Source organism: Anas platyrhynchos, chromosome 37 (genome assembly GCF_047663525.1).
Source record: "Anas platyrhynchos isolate ZD024472 breed Pekin duck chromosome 37, IASCAAS_PekinDuck_T2T, whole genome shotgun sequence".
NCBI classification, from domain to species: domain Eukaryota; kingdom Metazoa; phylum Chordata; class Aves; order Anseriformes; family Anatidae; genus Anas; species Anas platyrhynchos.
Genome location: NC_092625.1, coordinates 3,539,916 through 3,563,341, shown reverse-complemented (window position 1 = coordinate 3,563,341; position 23,426 = coordinate 3,539,916). Strand labels below are relative to the sequence as shown.

At 60.6% G+C, this 23,426-nt stretch overlaps 1 protein-coding gene across 1 annotated transcript; it reads left to right on the top strand.

Moving 5' to 3' along the window:
* Positions 1-18,419, top strand: LOC140001075 (cohesin subunit SA-3-like). Its single transcript, XM_072032214.1, has 30 exons — positions 1-74; positions 163-256; positions 335-433; positions 729-825; positions 905-981; positions 1,440-1,644; positions 1,725-1,876; positions 1,949-2,022; positions 2,876-2,999; positions 4,256-4,354; positions 4,444-4,523; positions 5,269-5,376; positions 5,891-5,993; positions 6,198-6,309; positions 7,434-7,537; positions 7,752-7,841; positions 7,938-8,027; positions 8,426-8,614; positions 10,861-10,931; positions 11,659-11,746; positions 11,847-11,927; positions 12,483-12,575; positions 12,659-12,827; positions 14,200-14,333; positions 14,412-14,513; positions 15,080-15,225; positions 15,785-15,913; positions 16,340-16,473; positions 16,685-16,789; positions 18,355-18,419. Exons 1-30 carry the CDS (start codon positions 16-18, stop codon positions 18,417-18,419), a joined length of 3,273 nt encoding a protein of 1,090 aa, XP_071888315.1. The 5' UTR covers positions 1-15.
* The last annotated feature ends 5,007 nt before the right edge of the window (positions 18,420-23,426 follow it).

Sequence of the window (23,426 nt, the reverse complement as noted above, 5' to 3'; positions counted from 1 at the left end):
ACCGCAGATTTCACCATGTCCTCAAAGCGACCAGCTGGTCCCCAGGACCCGCCCCCCAGCTCCCCCCCCAGCACGTGAGTTGTGTTTTTGTTTTTGTTTTTTTTTTTTTGGGGGGGGAGGTGACAACAGCCCCCCCCCTCGCTGTCCCCACTGTCCCCACAGGGACACCAGCAGCAGTGACAACGACTCCAGCAGCGACTTCGAGGCCACCCTGCAGGAGAAGCGGGGGGCTCGGGGGGGGCCCGGCCCCCGCCCTGTACGTGTCCCCTTTGTCCCCTTTGTCCCCGTCCCCAAAGCCGTGCCCTCCCTTGTCACCCCCGTGTCACCTCCGCAGGTCCCCAAACGTCCCCGGAGGGAGCCCAGCGAGGACGGCAGCAGCTCGGAGGAGAACGTCCTCTACCAGGCTGTCATGGACGGCAGGGTGGCCATCGAGGTTTTACACGGGGACAGGAGGGGACATGGGGGGACAGGGGGACAGGGGGGGACATGGGGACATGTTGGGGGGCACAGGGACACACAGGGATAAAGGGACACGCGAGCAAAACCAGCTCCCAAAGGGACACGGGGACGTGTCCACCTTGGGAAGGGGACATGGGGGGGGGGGCGTTTGCTCAAATGTGGGGCCACCACGTGTCACCACATGTCACCACGTGTCACCACGTGCCACCACGTGCCACCACGTGTCACCACGTGTCACCACGTGTCACCACGTGTCACTGTGCCTGCAGGTGGCGGTGGACGAGTGGCTGCAGGGCTACAAGCGGGACCGGGAGCCGGCCTTCCTGGAGCTCGTCAACTTCATCGTCCGCTCCTGCGGCTGCCGAGGTGCGGCCGCCCCGCTCCCCGTCCCCCTGTCACCCCCCCGGGGGACGTCCCCGTCACCCGCCATGTCCCCTCCCGGCAGGCACGGTGACGCTGGCCATGCTGCGGGAGCAGCAGAACACCGAGATCATCCAGCGGCTGACCGAGACCTTCAGCGAGGTACTGGGGGATGTGTGGTGGTGTGGGGATGCCGCCATCTTGACTCCTCTGTGAGGCGGCCATCTTGTCTCCTCTGTGAGGCGGCCATCTTGTCGTCTCTGTGAGGCGGCCATCTTGTCACCAGTGTGACGCCGCCATCTTGTCCCCTTGCGTCCCTGCCACTTAATCCCTTTGCGTCCCCTCCATTTTGTCCCTTTTGTGACTGCAGCATTTTGTCCCTTTATGTCCCCCCCATTTTATCCCTTTCCATTCCCAATTTCACCCCTTTCTGCCACCCATTTTTTCCCTTTGTGTCCCCATTTTCCCCCTTTGCATCCCCACCACTTTGTCCCTTTACGTCCCCCTCATTTTGTCTCTTTCCACCCCCATTTTCTCCCTTTCCGCCCCCATTTCCCCCCTGTCCATCCCCGCCGCCTCATCCCTTCGTGTCCCCGTTCTGCCCCCGTGTCCCCCCCCAGGACTCCTCCGACTACCCCCTGTCCCTCTCCACGGGGCCGTGGCGCCGTTTTCGGGCCTCTTTTGGGGCCGTGGTGACAGCGGTGGCCCTGCGGAGCCGCCACGCCGTCCTCTACGATGGCTTCCTCCTCGGCGGCCTCACCGCGCTGCTCACCAGCCTCGCCGACTCCCAAGTGCGCGCCTTCCGCCACACGGCCACCTTGGCAGGTAGGTGACACCCCCCACCCCCAACTTGTCACCCGCCGGGTGTCCCCGACGCCCCCCCGCCACCGTCCCGCTGTCCCCAGCCATGAAGCTGATGACGGCGCTGGTGGAGGTGGCGCTGGGGCTGAGCCAGCGCCGCGACAACACCCGGAGGCTCTACGAGGCCGAAAGGGGGAAAAGCCCCCCCCGGAGAGCCCCCGGCAAGCTGGAGGCGCTGCAGGAGACGCTGCGGGAGGTGGGTGACGTTTGGGGACGCGGTGGGGACACGGGCACGGGCGCCCCGGTGACGCCTGTGGGTGCCGTCCAGCTCCAGGAGCAGCAGGAGGAGATGGAGGCCGTGATGAACGCCATCTTCAAGGGGGTCTTCGTGCACCGATACAGGTGGGGGGGCGCTGGAGTGGTGCTGGGCGGAACTGGGTACCACTGGGTGGCACTGGGTGGCATTGGGGTGGTGCTGGGGGGCACTGGGTGGCATTGGGATGGTGCTAGGGGGCACTGGGGTGGTGCTGGAGGGCACTGGGGTGATGCTGGAGGATACTGGGTGGCACTGGGGTGGCTCTGGGCGGCACTGCATGGTGCTGGGCAGCACTGGGGTGGTGCTGGGGGCACTGGGTGGCAGTGGGTGGCACTGGGAACAGCGTGGTTAGGGACTGGAGCCAGTGGGGAGAGCCCAGTTGGGGACTGGGACCAGTTTGGAACTGGGACGCAACCAAGTTGGGTTCTCCTTGGAGAAGGTTGTCACCAGGAGGGGTTGTCACTGTGGTGGCACTGGGGACAGCCCAGTTGGGAACTGGGACCAGTTTGCATCTGGGAATGAAACTAAGTTGAGTTTTCCTTGGAGAACGTCACCAGTAAGGGTTTGGAACTGGGACCAGTTTGGAACTGGGACGGAACCAAGTTGGGTTCTCCTTGGAGAACATAACCAGTTGTGGTTGGGAACTGGGACCAGTTTGGAACTGGGACCAGTTTGGAACTGGGACGGAACCAAGTTGGGTTCTCCTCGGAGAACATCACCAGGAGAGGTTGGGGACCGGGACCAGGACGTTGTCACCAGGACACGGGGGTCCCTGGGGTGGCCCTGGGGACTCCGAGCGTGTCAGGGCCGTGGTGTCCCCGTGGCGGTGTCCCCAAGGCACTGTCCCCGTGGCGGTGTTCCCGTTGTGGTGTCCCCGACGGGGTGTCCCCGTGGCGCTGTCCCCGTGGCGGTGTCCCCAAGGCGCTGTCCCCCCCCCAGGGACGTGGTGCCCGACGTGCGCGCGCTGTGCATGGAGGAGCTGGGGACGTGGATGTGCAGCTTCCCGGCCTCCTTCCTCACCGACGGCCACCTCAAGTACCTCGGCTGGACCCTGCACGACAAGGTGGGGACATCCTGGGGACACCTCGGGGACACGGGGACAGCTGGGGGGCGTGGGGACACCGTGGGGACATGGGGATGCCTTGGGGACACAGGGACAGCTATGGGAGCGTGGGGGTATCTTGGGGACACAGGGACAGCTGGGGGGCATGGGGACGCTGTGGGGACACCTCGGGGACACCTTGGGGACACACTGGGGACGCGGGGACACCGTGGGGATGCCTCAGGGATGTGGGGATGCCCCGGGGACATGGGGGCACCTTGGGGACACCTCAGGGACATGGGGACACCTCGGTGAAACATCAGGGACATAGGGACACCTGGGGGACATGGGGACACCGTGGGGACACACTGGGGACACGGGGACACTGTGGGGATGCCTCAGGGATGTGGGGGCACCTTGGGGACACAGGGACGCCTTGGGGGACACCTTGGGGACATGGGGTTCCCTGGGAGGGACACTTGGGGACCTTTGGGACTGGGAGAGGGGACACTTGGGGACCTTTGGGGCCAGGATGGGACACTTGGGAGCAGGAGGGGACACTTGGCATCAGGAGAGGAGATACTTGGGGACCTTTGGGGCTGGGAGGGGATTCTTGGGGACACTTGGGGACACTTGGGGCCAGGAGAAGAGACACTTGGGGTCCTTTGGGGCCAGGAGGGGCTGGCTGGGGACCACAGGGTCCAGGATGGGGGACACTTGGGGACCACTGGGGCTGGGAGAGGGGACACTTGGAAACACCTGAGGCCAGGAGGGGATCCTTGGGGATCCATGGGGACACTTGGAGCCAGGAGAGGAAACACTTGGGGACCTTGGGGCCAGGAGGGGACGGCTGGGGACCTTTGGGAGCAGGATGGGGGACACTTGGGGCTAGGAGGGGACACTTGGGGACCTTTGGGGCTGGGAAGGGACACTTGGGGACATTTGGGGTCAGGAGAAGAGACACTTGGGGACCTTTGGGGCCAGGACGGGGGACACTTGGGGACGCTTGCGGACACTTGGGACCCGGAGGAGCTGGCTGGGGACCTTTGGGGCCAGGATAGGGGACACCTGTGGACACTTGGGGCCAGGAGAGGAGACACTTGGGGACCTTGGGGCCAGGAGGGGACAGCTGGAGAACTTTGGGAGTAGGATGGGGGACCCTTGGGGCTGGGAGGGGACACTTGGGGTTAGGAGAGGAGACCCTTGGGGACATTTGTGGCCGGGAGAGGACCCTTGGGGACCCTTGGGGACACCTGGGGACACTTGGGGACCCGCAGCAGGGGGAGGTGCGTCTGCGCTGTGTGCGGGCGCTGCAGGGGCTGTACGCCCGCCGGGACACGGCCGCGCACATGGAGCTCTTCACCGGGCGCTTCAAGGTGAGCGTGTCCCCCCCCCGTGTCCCCAACGCTGTCACCTCCCTGCCGAGGTCCCCAGGGGGTGACAACGGGTGTGTCCCCCCCCCCAGGCCCGCTTGGTGTCCATGGTGCAGGACAAGGACCCCGTGGTGGCCGTGGAGGTGGTGAAGCTGCTGACGGTGATGCTGGAGTGAGTTTGGGGACGTTGGGGACACGGGGGGGGATGCTGGGGACACTGGGGACATGGGGAGGGGCCTGGGGGATGTTGGGGACACTGGGGACATGGGGGGGACCTTGGGGACATCGGGGACATGGGGAGCATTGGGGATTGGGGGCAGGGGGATGTTGGGGACATGGGGGGGGACATTGGGGACAAGGGGGGGACACTGGGGACATGGGGGACATTGGGGATAATGGGGACATTGGGGATGGGGGACATTGGGGGACATGGGGCGTTGGGGACATGGGACACTGGGGACATGGGGACATAGGGGCGTTGGGGACATGGGGGGGACACTGGGGACATGGGGGACATTGGGGACATGGGGATATTGGGGATATGGGGGGGACAAGGGGGACATTGGGGATGTTGGGGTCATTGGGGACATTTGGGACAGGGGAACATTGGGGATGGGGAGATAAGGGGTACATTGGGGACGGGGGGGCATGGGGGACAAGAGGGACATGGGGGGGACATTGGGGACAAGAGGGACATGGGGGGGACATTGGGGACAAGGGGGACATTGGGGGCATTGGGGACGTTGGGGACACGGGGGATGGGGACACTGGGGACACCGGTTAGGGTCTGAGAGCACCAAGGGGGACACAAAACGGGCGAGACGAAGCCAGGCAGGACACGGGGCTGGGGGGTTGGGACACGGCTCGGGGACAGGGGACACAGCCGGGGGACAGCGGTGTCCCCGTTGTCACCCCAGCACGGTGGCCGAGGCGCTGACGGAGGCCGATTGTCACCGCGTCTACCCGGCCGTCTTCTGCAGCCGCCGTCCCCTCGCCACCGCCGCCGGCCTCTTCCTCTACCGCAGGTGAGGCCGGGCCACCCCCTTGTCCCCTCCTGTGTCACCTCCCCTGTCCCCTCTCGGTGTCACCCCCCCGGGTATCGTCCCCAGTCGGTGCTGCCACCGGGTGCGAGGCTTGGTGGCACCTGGGGATGTCCCTGTGGGGATGGTGGCACCCGGTCCTGCCTTGTCCCCTCCGGACCCTTTGTGTCCCCAACTCTGTCCCCACACCCATGGGACCTCCTTGTCCCCATCCTGTGTTCCTTTATGTCCCCAACCCTGTCCCCATGCCCTTGGGACCCCCCTGTCCCCATCCCTTGTCCCTTTGTGTCCCCAACCCTGTCCCCATCCCCATGGGACCCGTCTGTCCCCATCCCGTATCCCTTTATGTCCCCAACCCTGTCCCCATCCCATGTCCCTTTGTGTCCCCAACCCTGTCCCTGTCCCCACAGAATCCCCCTGTCCCCATTTCTTGTGTCCCTTTGTGTTCCCCCCCCCCCGCTGTCCCCTCCACAATGTCACCCCCTGTCCTTGTCCCCAGCCTGCTGTCCCCGCGGCACGAGGGTGACACCGAGCCGTCCCCTGGCAGCGGGGACAACCTCACCTTCTTCCGCCTGCTGCTGACCTTCTTCATCGAGAGCGAGGTGACACCCTGGGGACAGTCTGGGGACAGTCTGGGGGCACCCAGGGACACCCAGGGACACCCTGGGGACACCTAAGGGACTCTGGGTGACACCCAGAAGACACCCAAGGGATCTCTGGTGACACCCAAAAGAGCCCGGGTGACCCCAGGTGACCCCAGGGGACACCCAAGGGACCCCGGGTGCCAGCGCTGTCCCTGTCCCCAGCTCCACCAGCACGCCGCGTACCTCGTGGACAGCCTCTGGGACTGCGCCGGGACCCAGCTGCGGGACTGGGACATGGCCGGGGGGCTGCTGCTGGAGGAGGCCCCCGAGGAGGGTGGGCAACTGGGAGCCACTGGGAGGGGACTGGGAGGCACTGGGAGGGCGCTAGGGGGCACTGGGAAGGACTGGGATGGGACTGGGGGGCACTGAGATGGTGCCAGGGGGCACTGGGAGGGCACTGGGAAGAACTGGGAGGCACTGGGGGGTACTGGGGAGTACTAGGATGGGACTGGGAGGAACTGGGGATAACTGGGAGGGCACCAGAGGGCACTGGGGGGGACTGGGATGGGACTGGGGGGCACTGGGAGGGCACTGGGATGGACACGGCTGGGGGAGGCTGCTGCTGGAGGAGGCCCCCGGGGAGGGTGGGCAACTGGGAGGCACTGGGAGGGCACTGGGAAGAGCTGGGAGGGAACTGGGAGGCACTGGGGAGTACTGGGATGGGACTGGGAGAAACTGGGGATAACTGGGAGGGCACTGGGAGGTACTGGGAGGGCACTGGGATGGACATGGCTGGGGCGGGGACTGCTGCTGGAGGAGGCCCCTGGGGAATATGGGCAACTGGGGGCACTGGGAGCCACTGGGAGGGGGCTGGTGGGAACAAGGGGGCACTGGGACGGGACTGGGGAGGGCACTGGGATGACATTGTGGGGAACTGGGGTGGCACTGGAGATCACTGGGGGGCACTGGGGGGCACTGGGAGGGTGCTAGGGGGCACTGGGAGGGAACTGGGAGGCACTGGGATGGCACTGGGAGACAATGAGGGGAACAGGGATGGGACTGAGGGGCACTGGGGATAACTGGAAGGGACTGGAATGGGACTGGGAGGGTGCCAGGGGGCACTGGGAAAGACTGGGAGGCACGGGGAGGATGCTAGGAGGGAACTGGGAGGCACTGGGGGGTACTAGGGAGTACTGGGATGGGACTGGGAGGAACTGGGGATAACTGGGTGGGCACCAGGGGTCACTGGGAGGCACTGGGATGGCGCCAGGGGACACTGGGATGATACTGGGGGGAGCTGGGGGGCACTGGGAACCTCCCCAACCCCCTCCCAGTCCCCCCAGTCCCCCCCCAACCCCCTCCCAGTCCCTCCCAGTCCCCCCCAGCCCCCTCCCAGCCCCCCCAGTCCCCCCCAGTCCCGTCCCAGTCCCTCCCAGTCCATCCCAGTTCCCCCCCCAGCGCTCAGCGACCAGCAGGAGAAGGCCCTGGTGGAGATCCTGGCGGCCAGCGCCAAGCGGGCGGCGGGGGAGGGGCCCCCAGTGGGACGGGGACCCCCCCGCAAGGTACGAGGGGGGGTCATTGTCACCTGGGGGGGCTCATTGTCACTTGGGGGGGGTCTCAGTGTCACCAAGGGGGGGTTATTGTCATCTTGGGGGGGCTCATTGTCACCCGGGGGGGTCTCAGTGTCCCCAACGGGGGGTTATTGTCACTGGGGGGGGGGTCATTGTCCCGGGGGGGGGGTCATTGTCATCATTGTCTCCTGTGTCCCCCCCCCAGGGGCCCCCCAAGGGGAGGCGGGCGGTGACGGAGCAGCGCTCGCGGCTCAGCCTCTGCCTGGCCCCCATCCTGCCCCGGCTGCTGGCCAAGGTGAGGGGACCCCGGGGGGGCCTCGGGGACATTTTTGGGGTGGGGGGACACCCGGGTGACCCCCCCTCACTCCCTGTGACCCCCCCAAAAAAAAAGTTTTCGGCGGACGAGGAGAAGGTGACGCCGCTGCTGGAGGTGCTGAGCTGCTTCGAGCTCAGCGTCTACTGCACCGCGCGGCTGGAGAGGGTGAGCGCAGGCCCTATAGGGTCAGCCGGCCCTATAGGGTCACCTGACCCCAACCCTATAGGGTCGGCTGGTCCTTTAGGGTCACCTGGTCCTTATAGGGTCACCTGGCACCAGTCCTATAGGGTCAGCTGGTCCTTTAGGGTCACCCGGTCCTTATAGGGTCACCTGGCCCCAATCCTGTAGGGTCACCCAGTCCTATAGGGTCATCTGGTCCCAACCCTATAGGGTCACCCATTCCCCATAGAGTCCCCATGTCCCCAATCTTTATAGGGTCCCCGTGTCCCCTGGCCCTTTGGGGTGGCAGTGTCCCCTTGCCCTTTGGGGTCCCCATTCCCCAGAGAGTCCCCGTGTCCCCTGGCCCTTTGGGGTGGCCGTGACCCCCACCCCATACCCCGCAGCCCCTGGAGCAGGCGCTGGCGCAGCTGCAGGAGCTGGTGCAGAAGCACACGGGGCCGGAGGTGCTGGGGGCGGCCTCCCGAGCCCTGGGGGCCCTCTGCGACCCCCGGCTGCCGCTGCGGGGGCGCGGGGAGCTGGTGAGGAGCCGCCTGGGGGACCTGCTGGGGGAGCGCTGCCACCGCCTGCTGCGGGTATAGAGGGGATTGGGGGGGATTTGGAGGGGAATTGGGGGGATTTGGGGGGGATTCAGGGGGGTTATAGGGGATTTGGAGGGAGTTAGGGGGGATTGTAGGGGGTTTTGGGGGGATTTGGGGTGGTTTTGGGGTAATGGGGTGGAGGTAGTGGGGCAGGGATAGGGGCATGGGGGACCTGCTGGGGGAGCGCTGCCACCGCCTGCTGCGGGTACGGGGGGGTCAGGGGATTTGGGGGGGGTTGGGGGGGTTTGGGATGGGTTTGGAGGGGTTATAGGGGATTTGGGGGGGTTAGAGGGGATTTGGGGGGGATTTGGGGTGGGTTGGGGGGATTCATGGTGGGTTTGGGGGTTATAGGGGGAGTTCGGGGGCATTTATGGAGGTTATAGGGGATTTGGGGGGGATTTGGGGGGGTTCAGGGGGATTTGGGGTGGGTTTGGAGGGATTTGGGGGGGTTAGAGGGGGATTTGGGGGGGATTCAGGGGGATTATAAGGGGTTTGGGGGGGATTTGGGGTGGGTTTGGGGGGTTATAAGGGGAGTTTGGGGGCATTTATGGAGGTTATAGAGGGTTTGGGGGGATTTGGGGGGGATTTGGAGGGATTCGGAGGGGTTATAGGGGATTTGGGGGGGATTTGGAGGGGGTTATAGCGGGGTTTGGGGGGGCTATAGGGGATTTGGGGGGGATTCAGGGGGATTTGGGTGGTTATAGGGGATTATAGGGGGATTTAGGGGGGGGTTAGAGGGGATTTGGGGGGATTTGGGGTGGGTTTGGAGGGATTTGGGGGGGTTAGAGGGGATTTGGGGGGGATTCAGGGGGATTATAAGGGGTTTGGGGGGAGTTTAGGGGGGATTATAGAGCATTTTGGAGGGATTTGGGGGGGTTATAGGGGATTTGGGGGGATTCAGAGGGGTTTTAGGGGATTTGGGGGGGATTATAAGGGGTTTTGGGGGGATTTGGGGTGGGATGGGGGATTATGGGGGAGTTTGGGGGCATTTATGGAGGTTATAGAGGGTTTGGGGGGATTTGGGGGGGATTTGGAGGGATTCGGAGGGGTTATAGGGGATTTGGGGGGGATTTGGGGGGATTTGGAGGGGGTTATAGGGGGGTTTGGGGGGGCTATAGGGGATTTGGGGGGGATTCAGGGGGATTTGGGTGGTTATAGGGGATTATAGGGGGATTTAGGGGAGGTTAGAGGGGATTTGGGGAGATTTGGGGTGGGTTTGGAGGGATTTGGGGGGGTTAGAGGGGATTTGGGGGGATTCGGGGAGATTATAGGGGGTTTTGGGGGGGCTATAGGGGATTTGGAGGGGACTCAGGGGGATTATAAGGGGTTTGGGGGGAGTTTAGGGGGGATTATAGAGCATTTTGGAGGGATTTGGGGGGGGTTATAGGGGATTTGGGGAGGATTCAGGGGGGTTATAGGGGGATTTGGGGGGGTTATAGGGGATTTGGGAGGGTTTAGGAGGAGTTTGGGGAAGATTTGGGGTGGTAATGGGGTGGGGATGGGGGCATGGGGGACCTGCTGGGGGAGCGCTGCCACCGCCTGCTGCGGGTACGGGGGAGTTCAGGGGATTTGGGGGGGTTAGAGGGGATTTGGGGGGATTTGAGGGGATTATAGGGGGTTTGGGGGGGATTTGGTGGGGTTAGAGGGGATTATAGGGGGATTCAGGGGGGTTAGAGGGGATTCGGGGGGGATTCAGAGGGGCTATGGGGGATTTGGGGGGGATTTGGGGTGGGTTTGGAGGGATTTGGAGGGTTTATAGGGGTTTGGGGGAGTTTAGGGGGGATTATAGAGCATTTTGGAGGGATTTAGGGGGGTTATAGGGGATTTGGGGGGATTCAGAGGGGTTATAGGGGATTTGGGGTGGGTTTGGAGGGATTTGGAGGGGATTATGGGGGGATTTGGGGGGGATTCAGGGGGATTATGGGGGGATTTGGGGGGTTAGAGGGGATTGGGGGGGGTTTAGGGGATTTGGGGGGGATTTGGGGTGGTTTTGGAGGGATTTGGAGGGATTATAGGGGATTTGAGGGAGTTTAGGGGGGATTATAGAGCATTTTGGAGGGATTTAGGGCGTGATTCGGGGGGATTATAGGGGGTTTTGGGGGGATTTGGGGGGGTTGTATGGGATTTGGGATGGATTTGGGGTGGGTTGGGGGGCTTAGAGCTGGGCTGGGGGTGTTGGGGTGTCCCCAGCCCCCCGGGGTGTCCCCAGCTGTCCCCAACCCCCTGTCCACTCCCCGCAGTTGCCGTCCCTGGACGAGGAGGAGCTGTACAGCGCCGCCGCCACCCTAAAGCGCCTCTCCGTCCTCTTCAAGTGTGCCCCGTGTCCCCAACGTGTCCCAACGTGTCCCCCCGTCCCCAACGTGTCCCCAAAGTGTCCCCAACGTGTCCCCAACGTGTCCCCAGAGTGTCCCCAATGTGTCCCCAAAGTGTCCCCAACGTGTCCCCAACGTGTCCCCAGAGTGTCCTCAATGTGTCACCAATGTGTCCCCCCCCGTCCCCAAAGTGTCCCCAGTGTGTCCCCAAGCGTGCCCCCCCATCCCCTGGGGCACTGGCCCCATGTCCCTGTCCCCTTTCCCCCTATTCCCATGTCCCTAGTATTCCCTGATGTCCCCTTCCCAATGTCCCTGTCCCCTTCCCAGTATCCCCGTCCCCTTCCCAGTGTCCCTGTCCCCATTTCCATGTCCCTGTCCCCTTCCCAGTATCCCCGTCCCCTTCCCAGTGTCCCTGTCCCCATTTCCATGTCCCTGTCCCCTTCCCAGTGTCCCCATCCCCTTCCCAGTGTCCCTGTCCCCATCTCCCTTTCCCCATGTCCCCACCTCCATGTCCCCATATCCCCATATCCCGTGTCCCCATGTCCCCATGTTCCCATGTCCCCTGTCCCCATATTCCCATGTCCCCCTGTCCCCATGTCCCCTGTCCCCATGTTCCCATGTCCCCATGTCCCCTGTCCCCATGTTCCCATGTCCCCTGTCCCCATGTCCCCTGTCCCCATGTTCCCATGTCCCCTGTCCCCATGTCCCCTGTCCCTGTCCCCGCAGCGCCCACGACCTGATGCCCTGGCAGCTCTTCGAGCCCTGCACCCTCCTCCTGCGGCGCGCGGCCGACACGGGCGAGGTGCCCCCGCAGGTACCTGGGGACACTGGGGACACTGGGGGACACTGGGGACACTGGGGACATTGGGGACAACTCCAGGGAGGGGACACGAGGCCACTGTGTGTCCCCACAGCTCCTTGTCCCCGCCATCACCTGCGCCCACTTCCACATCCTCTGGGAGCTGTCGCGGCTGGCCAACACCGACGTCCCCCAGGTGAGCTTGGGGACATGGGGACAACTGGGGACACTGGGGACAGTTGGGGACATTGGGGACACTGGGGAAGGGGACAGGGACATGGGGGCACTGGGGGAGGGGACGGGGACATGGGGACACTGGGGGTAAGGGGAGAAAAGGGACGCTGTGGGGACAGGGACTTGGGGGTTTGGGGACGTTGGGAAGGGGGCAGGGGTGTGGGGACGGGGATGTGGGGACACTGGGCGGGGCTGGGGACATGGGGACAGAGGGACATGGGGCAGGGGACAGGGACAGGATATGGGGACAGGGATAGGACACGGGGACAGGACAGGGGGACGGGACATGGGGACAGGGATAGGACACAGGGACAGGGACATGGGGACAGAAATAGGACACAGGGACATGGGGACAGGGACCGCAGCGCCACCACCCTGGGGTGGGGACAGACAACAAGGGGACAACGGGGAGGGGACAACAGGGGGACAACCCCCTCTTTGCGAGGACGTGGCCCCGGCTTGGGGACATCCCCAGGTGCCAGCCGGCTGTCCCCAAATGCCACCCGACTGTCCCCAGGAGCAGCTGCTGAGCCTGAAGGACAAAACCACCTCCTTCTGCGCCCTGTGCCAGAGCTGCCTCTCCAACGGCGACGCCGGCGTCCGGGAGCAGGTGACAGCGAGGGGACAGAGGGCGAGGTGGCACCTCGGTGGCCCCGTGCCGACCTTGTCCCCGTTGTCCCCGTTGTCCCCAAGGCCTTCGTGGTTCTGAGTGACCTCCTGCTGGTGCTGGGCCCCTCGGGGACACGCGGGGCCGGGGCGGCGCTGGCCCCACTGCGGCTGGTGCCCGACGTGGAGCTGCGCTCCCAGCTGGCCGCCGTGCTCCTCGACCACGTCTTCAGCCCTGGGGACAGGGACGGTGACGGTGAGGTCCCCAACGCGTCCCCAACCCGTCCCCAAGGTGGCCCCGGTGAGCACCAGGTGGCCCCTGTGCTCGTGAGGTGGCCCCAAAGCGGTCCAGGTGGCCCCAATGGCCCTAGGGTGGCCCCAGGACATCTCCGAGCAGGCCCTGGTGGCCTCAAGATGTCTTTGGCGTGGCTCTGGTGGCTCGGAGATGTCCCTTCGTGTCCCCAAGGTGTCCCCTCATGTCCCCAGGGTGTCCTCTTGTGTCCCCAAGGTGGTCCCCAGGTGGCCCTGGTGGTCCCCAGGTGGCCCAAGTGGCCCCAAAGTGGCCCCAGGACATCTCCGAGAAGTCCCTTGTGGCCTCAAGGTTTTTCTGACATGTCCTTGGTGACCCCAAGATGTCCCCTCATGTCCCTAAGGTGGTCCACAGGTGGCCCTGGTAGCCCCCAGGTGGCCCTCATGGCCACAGGTGTCCCCTCAGTGTCCCCTTGCCCTCCCAAGCCCCCTCAAGGACCATCCCCAGCTGCTCCTGGCATCCCTTTGGTGCCCCAAATCCCCTCAACGTCCCCTTAGTGCCTCCAAACCCTACGGAGGAGCTACACTGGCTGCTCCTGGTGTCCCTTTAGTGTCCTTTCAGTGTCCCCAAGATGTCCCCTGTGTCCCTCTGATGTCCCCAAGATGTCCCCAATCTCCCTGGAGGACTTCTCCCATCTGGTTCTGGCTTCCCTTCAGTGCCCCAAATCCCCTCAACATCCCCTTAATGCCTCCAAACCCCACAGAGGACCTCCCCCAGCTGCTCCTGGCATCCTTTCTGTGTCCCCAAGATGTCTCCTGTGTCCCTTTGATGTCCCCAAGATGTCCCCAAACCCTCTGGAAGTCTTCTAGCTGCTCCTGGCATCCCTTTGGTGCCCCAAATCCCCTCAGCATCCCCTTAGTGTCCCCAAACCCCATGGAGGATCTCCCCCAGCTGCTCCTGGTGTCCCTTTAATGTCCCCTCAGTGTCCCCAAGATGTTCCCTGTGTCCACTTAATGTCCCCAATATGTCCCCAAGCCCCCTGGAGGACTTCTCCCAGCTGCTCCTGGCATCCCTTTGGTGCCCCAAATCCCCTCAACATCCCCTTAATGCCCCCAAACCCCATCGAGGACCTCCCCGAGCTGCTCCAGATGTCCCTTTAGTGTCCCCTCAGTGTCCCCAAGATATTCCCTGTGTCCCCAAGATGTCCCCAGTCCCCCTGAAGGACTTCTCCCAGCTGCTCCTGGCATCCCTTCGGTGCCCCAAATCCCCTCAACATCCCCTTAGTGCCCCCAAACCCCACGGAGGACCTCCCCCAGCTGCTCCTGGCGTCCTTTCCGTGTCCCCAAGCTGTCCCCAAGCTGTCCCCTTGTCCCCGCAGAGCCCGATGCCGCCGAGGCACACATGGAGGACCTGCGTCGCCGCTGCATGCTGCTGGCTGGCTTCTGCAAGCTCATCATCTACAACGTCCTGGAGCCCAGCGCCGCCTCCGACGTCTTGAAGTACTATGACAAGGTGGGGACAGGGCTGGGGACACTGTCCCCCCCCCCGCTGTCCCCTCGGCTCTTTGGGGACCCCTCCGTTTCCCCCCAGTTTCACGCCGAGTACGGGGACATCATCAAGGAGACGCTGGCGTGCATCCGCCGCATGGACGGCCAGGAGTGGGCGCGCGTCGTGCTGCTCAGCCTGCAGCAGGTCCGGGGGGGTTCCTGGGGGGGCTTCAGGGGGATTTGGGGTTGTGGGGGGGCTCCAGAGGGGGATTTGGGGTTGTGGGGGGGCTCCAGAGGGGGCTTTTGGGTTCCTTGGGGGGCTTCAGGATGTCCTGGGTGGGCTTCAGGGGAATTTGGGGTTCCTTGGGTGCTCCAGAGGGGGATTTGGGATTCTTAGGGGGCTCCAGGAGGTCATGGGGGGCTCCAGAGGGGGCTTTTGGGGTCTCTGGGGTTCTCTGGGGGGGGGCTTCAGATGGATTTGAGGTCATCAGGGTACTCTGGGGGGGCTTTTGGGGTCCCTGGGGGGCTTGAGGACATCCGGGGGGGGATCAGATGGATTTGGGGTCATTGGGGGGGGGCTCCGGGGGGGCTTTTGGGGTCCCCTGGGGGGTTCTCAGAGGTTTGGGGGGGGGGATCAGATGGATTTGGGGTCATTGAGGTGCTCCAGGGGGGGCTTTTGGGGTCCCTGGGGGGCTCCAGGTGGATTTGGGATTACTGGGGAGACTCCGGGGAGAGGGATTTTGGGGTCTTTCTGACCGTGCCCCCCCCCAGGTGATGACGGAGCTGCTGATGGAGCACGGCCCCGGGGTGCGGGGGGTCCCCGCTTTTGGGGGGCTGCGGGATTTGGGGCGCCGCCTCTCCCTCTTCTTCGGCCCCTGTCCCCAACCCAACCGCCAAGTGCTGCTGCGCCTGCACCGGTAACGGGGGGGGCACCGGGGGGGGCACGGATATTTGGGGGGGGTCCTGGGGGTGTGGGGAGGGGGGTTTGGGGTGATGGGAGGGGGTTTTGGGGTGATGGGAGGGGGCTGTGGGGTTTTGGGGGGCCCAGGGGCATTTGGGGGGGGGCTTGAGTTTTTTTGGGGGGGTCTGCGTGGGGGTCTTGGGAAGGGGTTTAGGGGTGGTGGGAGGGGGGCTGGAGGCATTTTGGGGGGGTTGGGGCCATTTGGGGGGGGGCTCAGGCTTTTTTTGGGGGGGTCAGGGGTATTTGGGGGGGTTCAGGAGTATTTGGGGGGGCTTGGGTTTTTTTGGGGGGTCTGGGTGTGTTGGAAGGGGGTTGGGGGAGTTTGGGGGGGGTCTGAGGTATTTGGGGGGGCTCGGGTATTGGGGGGGTCTTGGGGGCTGAGGGATTTGGGGGGGGGACTGAGGAATTCGGGGGGGTCTGGAGGGATTTGGGGGAGTCTGGGGGGGTTTGGGGGGCCCTGGGGGGATTTGGGGGTCCCGGGCCTGACCCCCCCCTGCTCTGTGCCCCCCCCCCAGGGACGGCATCGCCTTTGCCCTACAAGAGGGGCCGGAGGGGGGTCCGGGGGGGGCCCCCCTGTACCTGCCCTTCCTGGAGGTGCTCAGCGAGTTCTCCCCCCGCCTGCTGCCCCCCGACCGAGTCCTGCTGTGAGTGGGGGGGTCCTGGGGGGGGGATTTGAGGTCCTGGGGGGGGATTTGGGGTGCGGGGGGGGCGTATTCGGGTTCCTCAGGGATATTTGGGGTCCTGGGGGGGGGTCATTTGGGGTCCCTGGGGGGGATTTGGGGTCCTTGGGGGGATTTGGGTTCCAGGAGGGGGATTTGGGGTCCCAGGGGTGGGATTTGGGGTCCTTGGGGGGGGGATTTTGGGGAGATTTGGGGTCCGGGGGGGGGTTGGGGTCCTTGGGGGGGGGATTTGGGGTCCTGGGGAGGGATTTGGGGTGCAGGGGGGGATTTGGGGTTCTTGGAGGAAAATTTGGGGGCCCTGGGGGGGGATTTGAGTTTCCTGGGGGGATTTGGGCTCCCTGGGGGGGTGGATTTGGGGTCCCCCTAATTTTTGCCCCCCCCCCCCCCCAGGCTGACCCACCTGCAGCAGAGCTGCCAGCAGCTGGGGATGACCCCCCCGGAGCGGTCCCCGTGGCCCCCCCTGGCCGCCTACCACCGCTCCCTGCAGCCCCCCGAGCCCCCCCAAAAGAGGAGGCGCACGGAAGGTGAGGGGGGGGGAGCGCCCCCCCGGGACCCCCCCCCAATGTTCCCTCCCCCCAATCTTCCTCCCTCCCTTGTCCCTGTGACCCCCCCTTGTCCCTGTCCCCCCCCTTGTCCCTGCCCCCCCCCCCCAAGGGAGGGAGGTGACAAATTGGGGGGGGTCCTTGGGGACAAACCCTGTGTGTGGGGTGGTCTCACATCGCCCCCCCCCCCCAGAGACCTGGCAGGGCCCCAGCCCCCCCCTCAGCCCGGCGCTCACCTCCACGGTGCTGCGGGCCCCCCCCGCCCCCCCTGGAAGCTCTGCGTTCCCGGCCCCAGCAGGTGAATTTGGGGGGGGGGGGGCACCCTCAAGATGGGCTGGGGGGGGGCAATGGGGGGAACTGGGAGGTACTGGGAGGGCACTGGGATGGGATAGGGGGGGCACTGGGCATACTGGGGGGCACTGGAGGGGGACTGGGGGGGACTGGGAGGCACTAGGGTGAGACTGGGGGGGCACTGGGTATACTGGGGGGCACTGGTGGGGGCACTGGGGGGTAGTGGGATTGGACTGGGGTGTGCACTGGGAATGCTGGGGGGGCACTGGTGGGTACTGGTATGGGATTGGGGGGGCACTCGGCGTACTTGGGGAGACTGGGGGGGATTATTGGGCATACTGGGAGGGACTGGGGTGGCACTGGGCATACTGGGGAGCACTGGGATGGGACTGGAGGGGCAATGGGCATACTGGGAGGACACTGGGGGATACTGGGATGGGACTGGGGGTGCACTGGGCATACTGGGGGGGCACTGGGGGGTGCACTGGGCATACTGGGAGCGACTGGGGTGGGCACTGGGCATACTGGGGAGGCACTGGGGGGTACTGGGATGGGAGTGGAGGGGCATTGGGTATACTGGGGGAGACTGGGGGGGTTATTAGGCATACTGGGAGGGACTGGGGGGGGGCACTGGGCATATTGGAGAGCACTGGGATGGGACTGGGGGGGCAATGGGCATACTGGGAGGGACTGCGGGGGGGCACTGGGCATACTGGGGGGGCACTGGGCATACTGGGGGGGCTCCCAGCGTCGTCCCCCGCATGAGTATGATGGAGGAGGAGGAGGAGGAGGAGGAGGGGGGGGGGGGGGGCAGCAGCGAGGAGCCCCCCCCGCAGCTAGACCAGGTGAGCCCCGCCCCCCACGGCCCCCCCCAGCACCAAGGGGGGGGTCCTGGGTGCTTCCCCCCCCCCCCAGGTCCAGGACCTCTTTGACTCCACCATCCTGGGAATCGAGGTGAGGGGGGGGCCCGAACTGTTGCCCCCCGAAAAAATTTCCCCCCAACGCCCCCCCCTTTTTTTTTTGTTTACCCCCCCTACTCCCCCCTCCCCAAATTTGAGCCCCCCCACCTTAAAACTGCCTCCATTTCCACCCTCCCCCCCCAAATACCCCCTCCAATTTTACCCCAATCCCCCCCCAATTTTGCCCCCCCCAAATTTGCCCCCACATTTTCACTCTCCCCCCTCCCAAAGTGCACCCCCAAAAAATTGCCCCCCCCACCCCAAAATGCACCCCCCCAATTTCCACCTCCCCCTAAATCCTGCACCCATTTTCACCCCACCCCTCCCCCAGCTCCCCCCCCTCAAATTTGAGGACCCCCCCCAAAAAAATTTGGACCCCCCCACAAAATTTGAGGACCCCCCAAAAAATCTGCCCCCGCCCCAAAAAAACAACCCCCCCCAAATCCTGCCCCTGTTTTCACCCTCCCCCCTTTTACAGCCCCCCCCCCCAAATTTGGGGACCCCCCAAAAAAACTTTGGGACCCCACTAAAAATTTGGGACCCTCCCCAAAAATTGGGGGACCCCCCCAAATTTCCCCCTCTGCCATTTTTTGGGGGGGTTTCTCTCCCCCAGGACTGAGCGTGGAGCCGCAGCCGGAAGGCGTCGTTTCTGGTTTTGCCTGTTTTTTGCTGTTCTGAGCCCAAAATGTTGGGGATGCCGCCCCCCACCCCCCACCCCCGCACCCTGTTTGGTTCAATAAAGAGCGGGATTGGCAACGCGGCCTCAAAAAAGTTTAGTTTTGGGGGGGAGGGGGACGGGGGGGTCTGGTCCCAGTGGGTCCCCCGCCGATGTCCCCACCCCATCCCCGTGTCCCCCCCTCTTTGTCCTTGTCCCCCCCCATCCTTGTCCCGGTGTCCCCCCCATCCTTGTGCCCCCCCCCTCCCCAATGTCCCTGTCCTCGATATCCCCATTGGGGTTGCCCCCATCCCGATGTCCCCCCCACAATGTCCCCACCCTGATGTCCTTGTCCCGATGTCCCCATCCCAATGTTCCCATGTCCCCATCCCAGTGTCCCCATCCTGATGTCATCCCGATGCCCTTGTCCTGATGTCCTTGTCCCCATGTCCCCACCCTGATGTCCCCACCCTGTCGTGGTTTAACCCGGCCGGCAGCTAAACACCACGCAGCCGTTCGCTCAGCCTCCCCCCTCCCTCTCTGGGACGGGGGAGAGAAATGCAAGTGAAGCCCGTGAGTTGAGATAAAGACAGTTTAATAAGACAGGAAAATAATAATAACAAAAATAACAATAACAATAAGAATAATACAATGGTGATAATAGGAAAGTAATAATCATATGTACAAACAAGTGATGCACAATGCAATTGCTCACCACCCTCTGACCGATGCCCAGCCTCACCCCGAGCAGTCCGGCCCCCTCCCCCCGGCTAGCCACCCCTATCTATTGTTTAGCATGACCCCAGATAGGATGGAATACCCCTTTGGCTAGTTTGGGTCACCTGTCCTGGCTCTGTCCCCTCCCAGCTCTTACTGCACCCCCAGCCTGCCCGTTGGCAGGACAGAGCAAAAGGCTGAGATGTCCTTGGCTTGGTGTAAGCACTGCTCTGCAACAATTAAAGCATCGGGGTGTTCTCAGCACTCTGCTCATCCCAAGCCAAAACACAGCATTCCACCAGCTCCTAGGAAGAAAATTAATTCTGTTCTAACTGAAACCAGGACACCTCTCACCCCTTATTCCATACCATTTCTGTCATGCTCAGGTTACACTCTTTTCCATACATTCTAATTAGTCACCTGTAGTAGTCATGGTAGTGATAACATACAGTATTATATAATAATTAACGTGGTGCAATTCAGTTCATGGGCTATTCTCACCCAGTAGTAAATCTCCTTGAGGTACACACCGCACCTCTCCGTTCTTTTGCATCACCCACCAAGTGTATCCAGGTCCCTGAGCGAAAACAATTCCACGAAGAGGTTTGCCTTTTCCTGAGGCAGGAGTAGCCCAGACTGTTTTACCCAGCGTATTTCTTACATGCGCTACAGGAACTTTATCCCCATCTACAGTACGTAACAGGTTGGATTGGGCAGGTCCCGCTCGGTTGGCAGATCCCCTAGTATTGACTAACCAGGTGGCCTTTGCCAAATGCGTATCCCAGTTTTTGAACGTCCCAGCGCCCATTGCTTTCAAGGTAGTCTTTAACAGGCCATTGTATCGTTCAACTTTCCCGGAGGCTGGTGCATGATAGGGGATGTGATACACCCGTTCAATACCATGCTCTTTGGCCCAAGTGTCTATAAGGTTGTTTCGGAAGTGAGTCCCTGTTGCGTTAAAGGGGTGTAGCTGATTAACCGTTACGGGCCCGGTTGGGTTCAGAGTACTGAATCAGTCGGACATTCACCAAAAACGCATTAACGGTCTGGGGGTCCGTTCGGACATTCACCAAAAACGTATTAACCACCTGGGGGTCCGCTCAGACATTCACCAAAAACGCATTAACGGTCTGGGGGTCCGCTCAGACATTCACCAAAAACGTATTAACCACCTGGGGGTCCGCTCAGACATTCACCAAAAATGCATTAACCGTCTGGGGGGCTGGTTAGATTCAGAACACTGAACTATCACGGATAACCACCCTCACCCTAGTTGCATTAATGAGAGCTATCACAATGCAATCAAGTATGGTTTATTAGAGCAACAGATAATCAGGTTCTTTTGGATTGCCGGCGATAGTGACTGTCTGCAAAAGCAAGCTAGTATGCATGAAATACACAGGTGTTATAGGTGTTACAGGTGTTCTAGGTGTTAAAGATGTTACAGATGTGTTAGATGTTATAGATGTTACAGGTGTTATAGATGTTACAAGTGTTATAGGTGTTGTAGGTGTTATAGGTGTTGTAGGTGTTTTATAGGTGTTACAGGTGTTACAGATGTTACAGGTGTTACAGATGTTATAGATGTTACAGGTGTTTACAGGTGTCACAGGTGCGCAGCCTAGAAATAAACGCGTTAAAAGGATCAAAGACTCTATAGGGATTTATAAGCAAATATTCAGATCTCACCCAAAGGCGTCCCAATGGGGGGGGAAGAGAGGCTCAGCCCGTCGACTGATCCCAGGAGTCAGGAGGTCCTAAGGATGTTGTATGTCCTCGGGATGGTATCTCCCCTGACGGTGGTATCTTCCCTAACATCCCCTCTCTCTTGGGCCAATTTATATTATTTTCTATCTTCTAGGTGGAGCTTGAGTGGCTCTAGTCAAGCATATCTTAGTTATGATTGGTGTAAAGTTTTCCCATCTCCGTTTAAAGTAATAGGCTCCGAGAAATTCAGGGCGCATGCTCGGTGGGGGGTGGTCGCACCTTGGAGGCGGGTAGCTTTTGGGATGGAGGTGTGTTTTGGTATTATAATGATATTATAATGAGCAAAAAGTACACTAGGGTACAGCATTTGTCAAAAGATGGCAGGTCTTTGGCTTAGGGTGGCAAAAAGTGCAGCTTTGTGCACAAGAACAATCGAGGCCCCACCTGATTACAGAGCCTAGCCGTGGTGTCTCCACTCCACTCCATGCTCCGTGGTGTTCCTTAGAGCTAGCACACCAAGTTTCCCCAGCGCGATAGCATCTAAGGTTGGGAGCCTAGGGAACGCTCAGGTAATGCAGTTATGCCCTACCCTGAAAGCCTCTTCAATGCTGTACCTTTTTCTTAAAAGCGTGAATGTTAATTTTATTTTCCTAGTTACTTCAGGCATTTACACCACAGAATCCACCCCGTGACTATAGTCACTCAAGCTTCACGACAGTTGGAATATGTCGGGGATATCACATACATTCTCGGAATGAGGTTTATCGAGTGTATGTACATTGTGTAGTGATGCTAAACGTTTCATCATAAACCAGAATTTAACATACAAACTAATTGTCAGTATAAAACATAATACAGTATTAGCAGAACAATAACAGGGTGAAGCATCTTGCTGAAGATTCCCTTGGCAGCTGGCGATCATCCAAACAAAGTGTCCCACCAACGGTGTCTCTCATCTCTCTTCACTCTTTCCATCACTCGATGTATTTCTTGTGCATCATGATGGACAGTAATCAGAGTCTTTTGTCCATGTTCTCGGACTTGTGTCATCAGCTGCTTCAGGTCCTCATGTACCAGCAATTTCTTCACCAAGGTGAGGTTCATTCCAATAGGAGTAGGCAGCAGTTCATGAAGCAGAATATAATTAGATGCAATAAGTTGATAAGAAGTGACAGGAGCTGAGTATTTAAAATCACATCCTAGAATTTTGGTAAAATTGCAAACACAAACATTAGAGTGATTACTGGTATCTACCACTGTATCATCTACGACTATAGAATCACAATGAGTTCTCATACAAACACAACCTTTCCCAATATATACAAGTACAGTTTCAAGGGTTTCATTAGGATGTATCTCAAAGTGGCAAATGTTTTGCTCAGTGTCAAGACAAATGTCTTGAGATTCCAGCGTGTTACTTTCACAGACGAAACCTTTTTGTTCACGCACAATGCATGCATTTACATCAATTGTTTGCCACTTTCCTCCCTTTTGATGGGCCCATACTTTATGCTCTTTAGGATAAAGTATAGTTCCATTGTGATTGAGTCCTAATGCAACGATTGGATCTACATTGTATATGGTGGCATTACTTATAGTAAGTATAAAGGCAACAAAACCATCAGAGGAACTACAACATAATTGTTTGGAGGTAATCGAGACCCAGACTAAAGTAAGACCTGATTTGAGAGATACTGAATTAGAGAAGGGGGAGATGCTATTCCTAGATGGTTCCTCCAGAGTAGTGGAGGGAAAAAGAAAATCAGGGTATGCCATAATTAATAAACACCTGGAATCTGTGGAATCAGGCCCCCTGAGTCCATCATGGTCAGCTCAGGCTTGCGAGCTGTATGCCCTACACAGGGCCCTGGAACTATTGAAGGGAAAAAGTGGAACTATATATACAAATTCTAAATATGCATGTGGAGTGGTTCACACCTTTGGAAAGATTTGGGAGGAAAGAGGTTTAATGAATACTCAAGGGAAGAATCTTATACATCAAGAATTAATAAGGAAAATTTTAAAAGCATTAAGGGAACCTAAAGAAATACCAGTAGTACATGTAAGAGGGCACCAAAAAGGATTGGAATACCACACTAGGGGAAATAATCTAGCAGATAAAGAAGCTCAGGAAGCAGCTTTAAGAATTCAGGCTGCTAAAATTAATATAGTACAGGAAGAAGAAAGACAAGAAGAAGAAAAAGAAGAAGAAGAAAAGAGGTTCACTCCTGAAGAGCGAACAAAACTGGAGAAAATAGGTGCTAAATTAGAGCGAGGAAAATGGACATTGCCAGACGGGCGAGAGATGTTACCGAAGGCTTATGCAAGACAAATATTGGAACGTTTGCATACACAAACACACTGGGGTACAAGAGCATTAAGTAATCATTTCCTTAAACAATTTGGTTGTATAGGGGTTTTTGAAATAGCAAAGCAAGTCACACAAGGTTGTTTAACTTGTCAGAAAATAAATAAGAAAATATTCCGACAGGCGGCAGCGGGAGGAAGAAAAACAGCATATCGGCCTTTTGAGAGAGTACAAGTTGATTTTACCGAATTGCCTAAAGTAGGGAGGATCAAGTATTTATTGGTAATTGTGGATCATT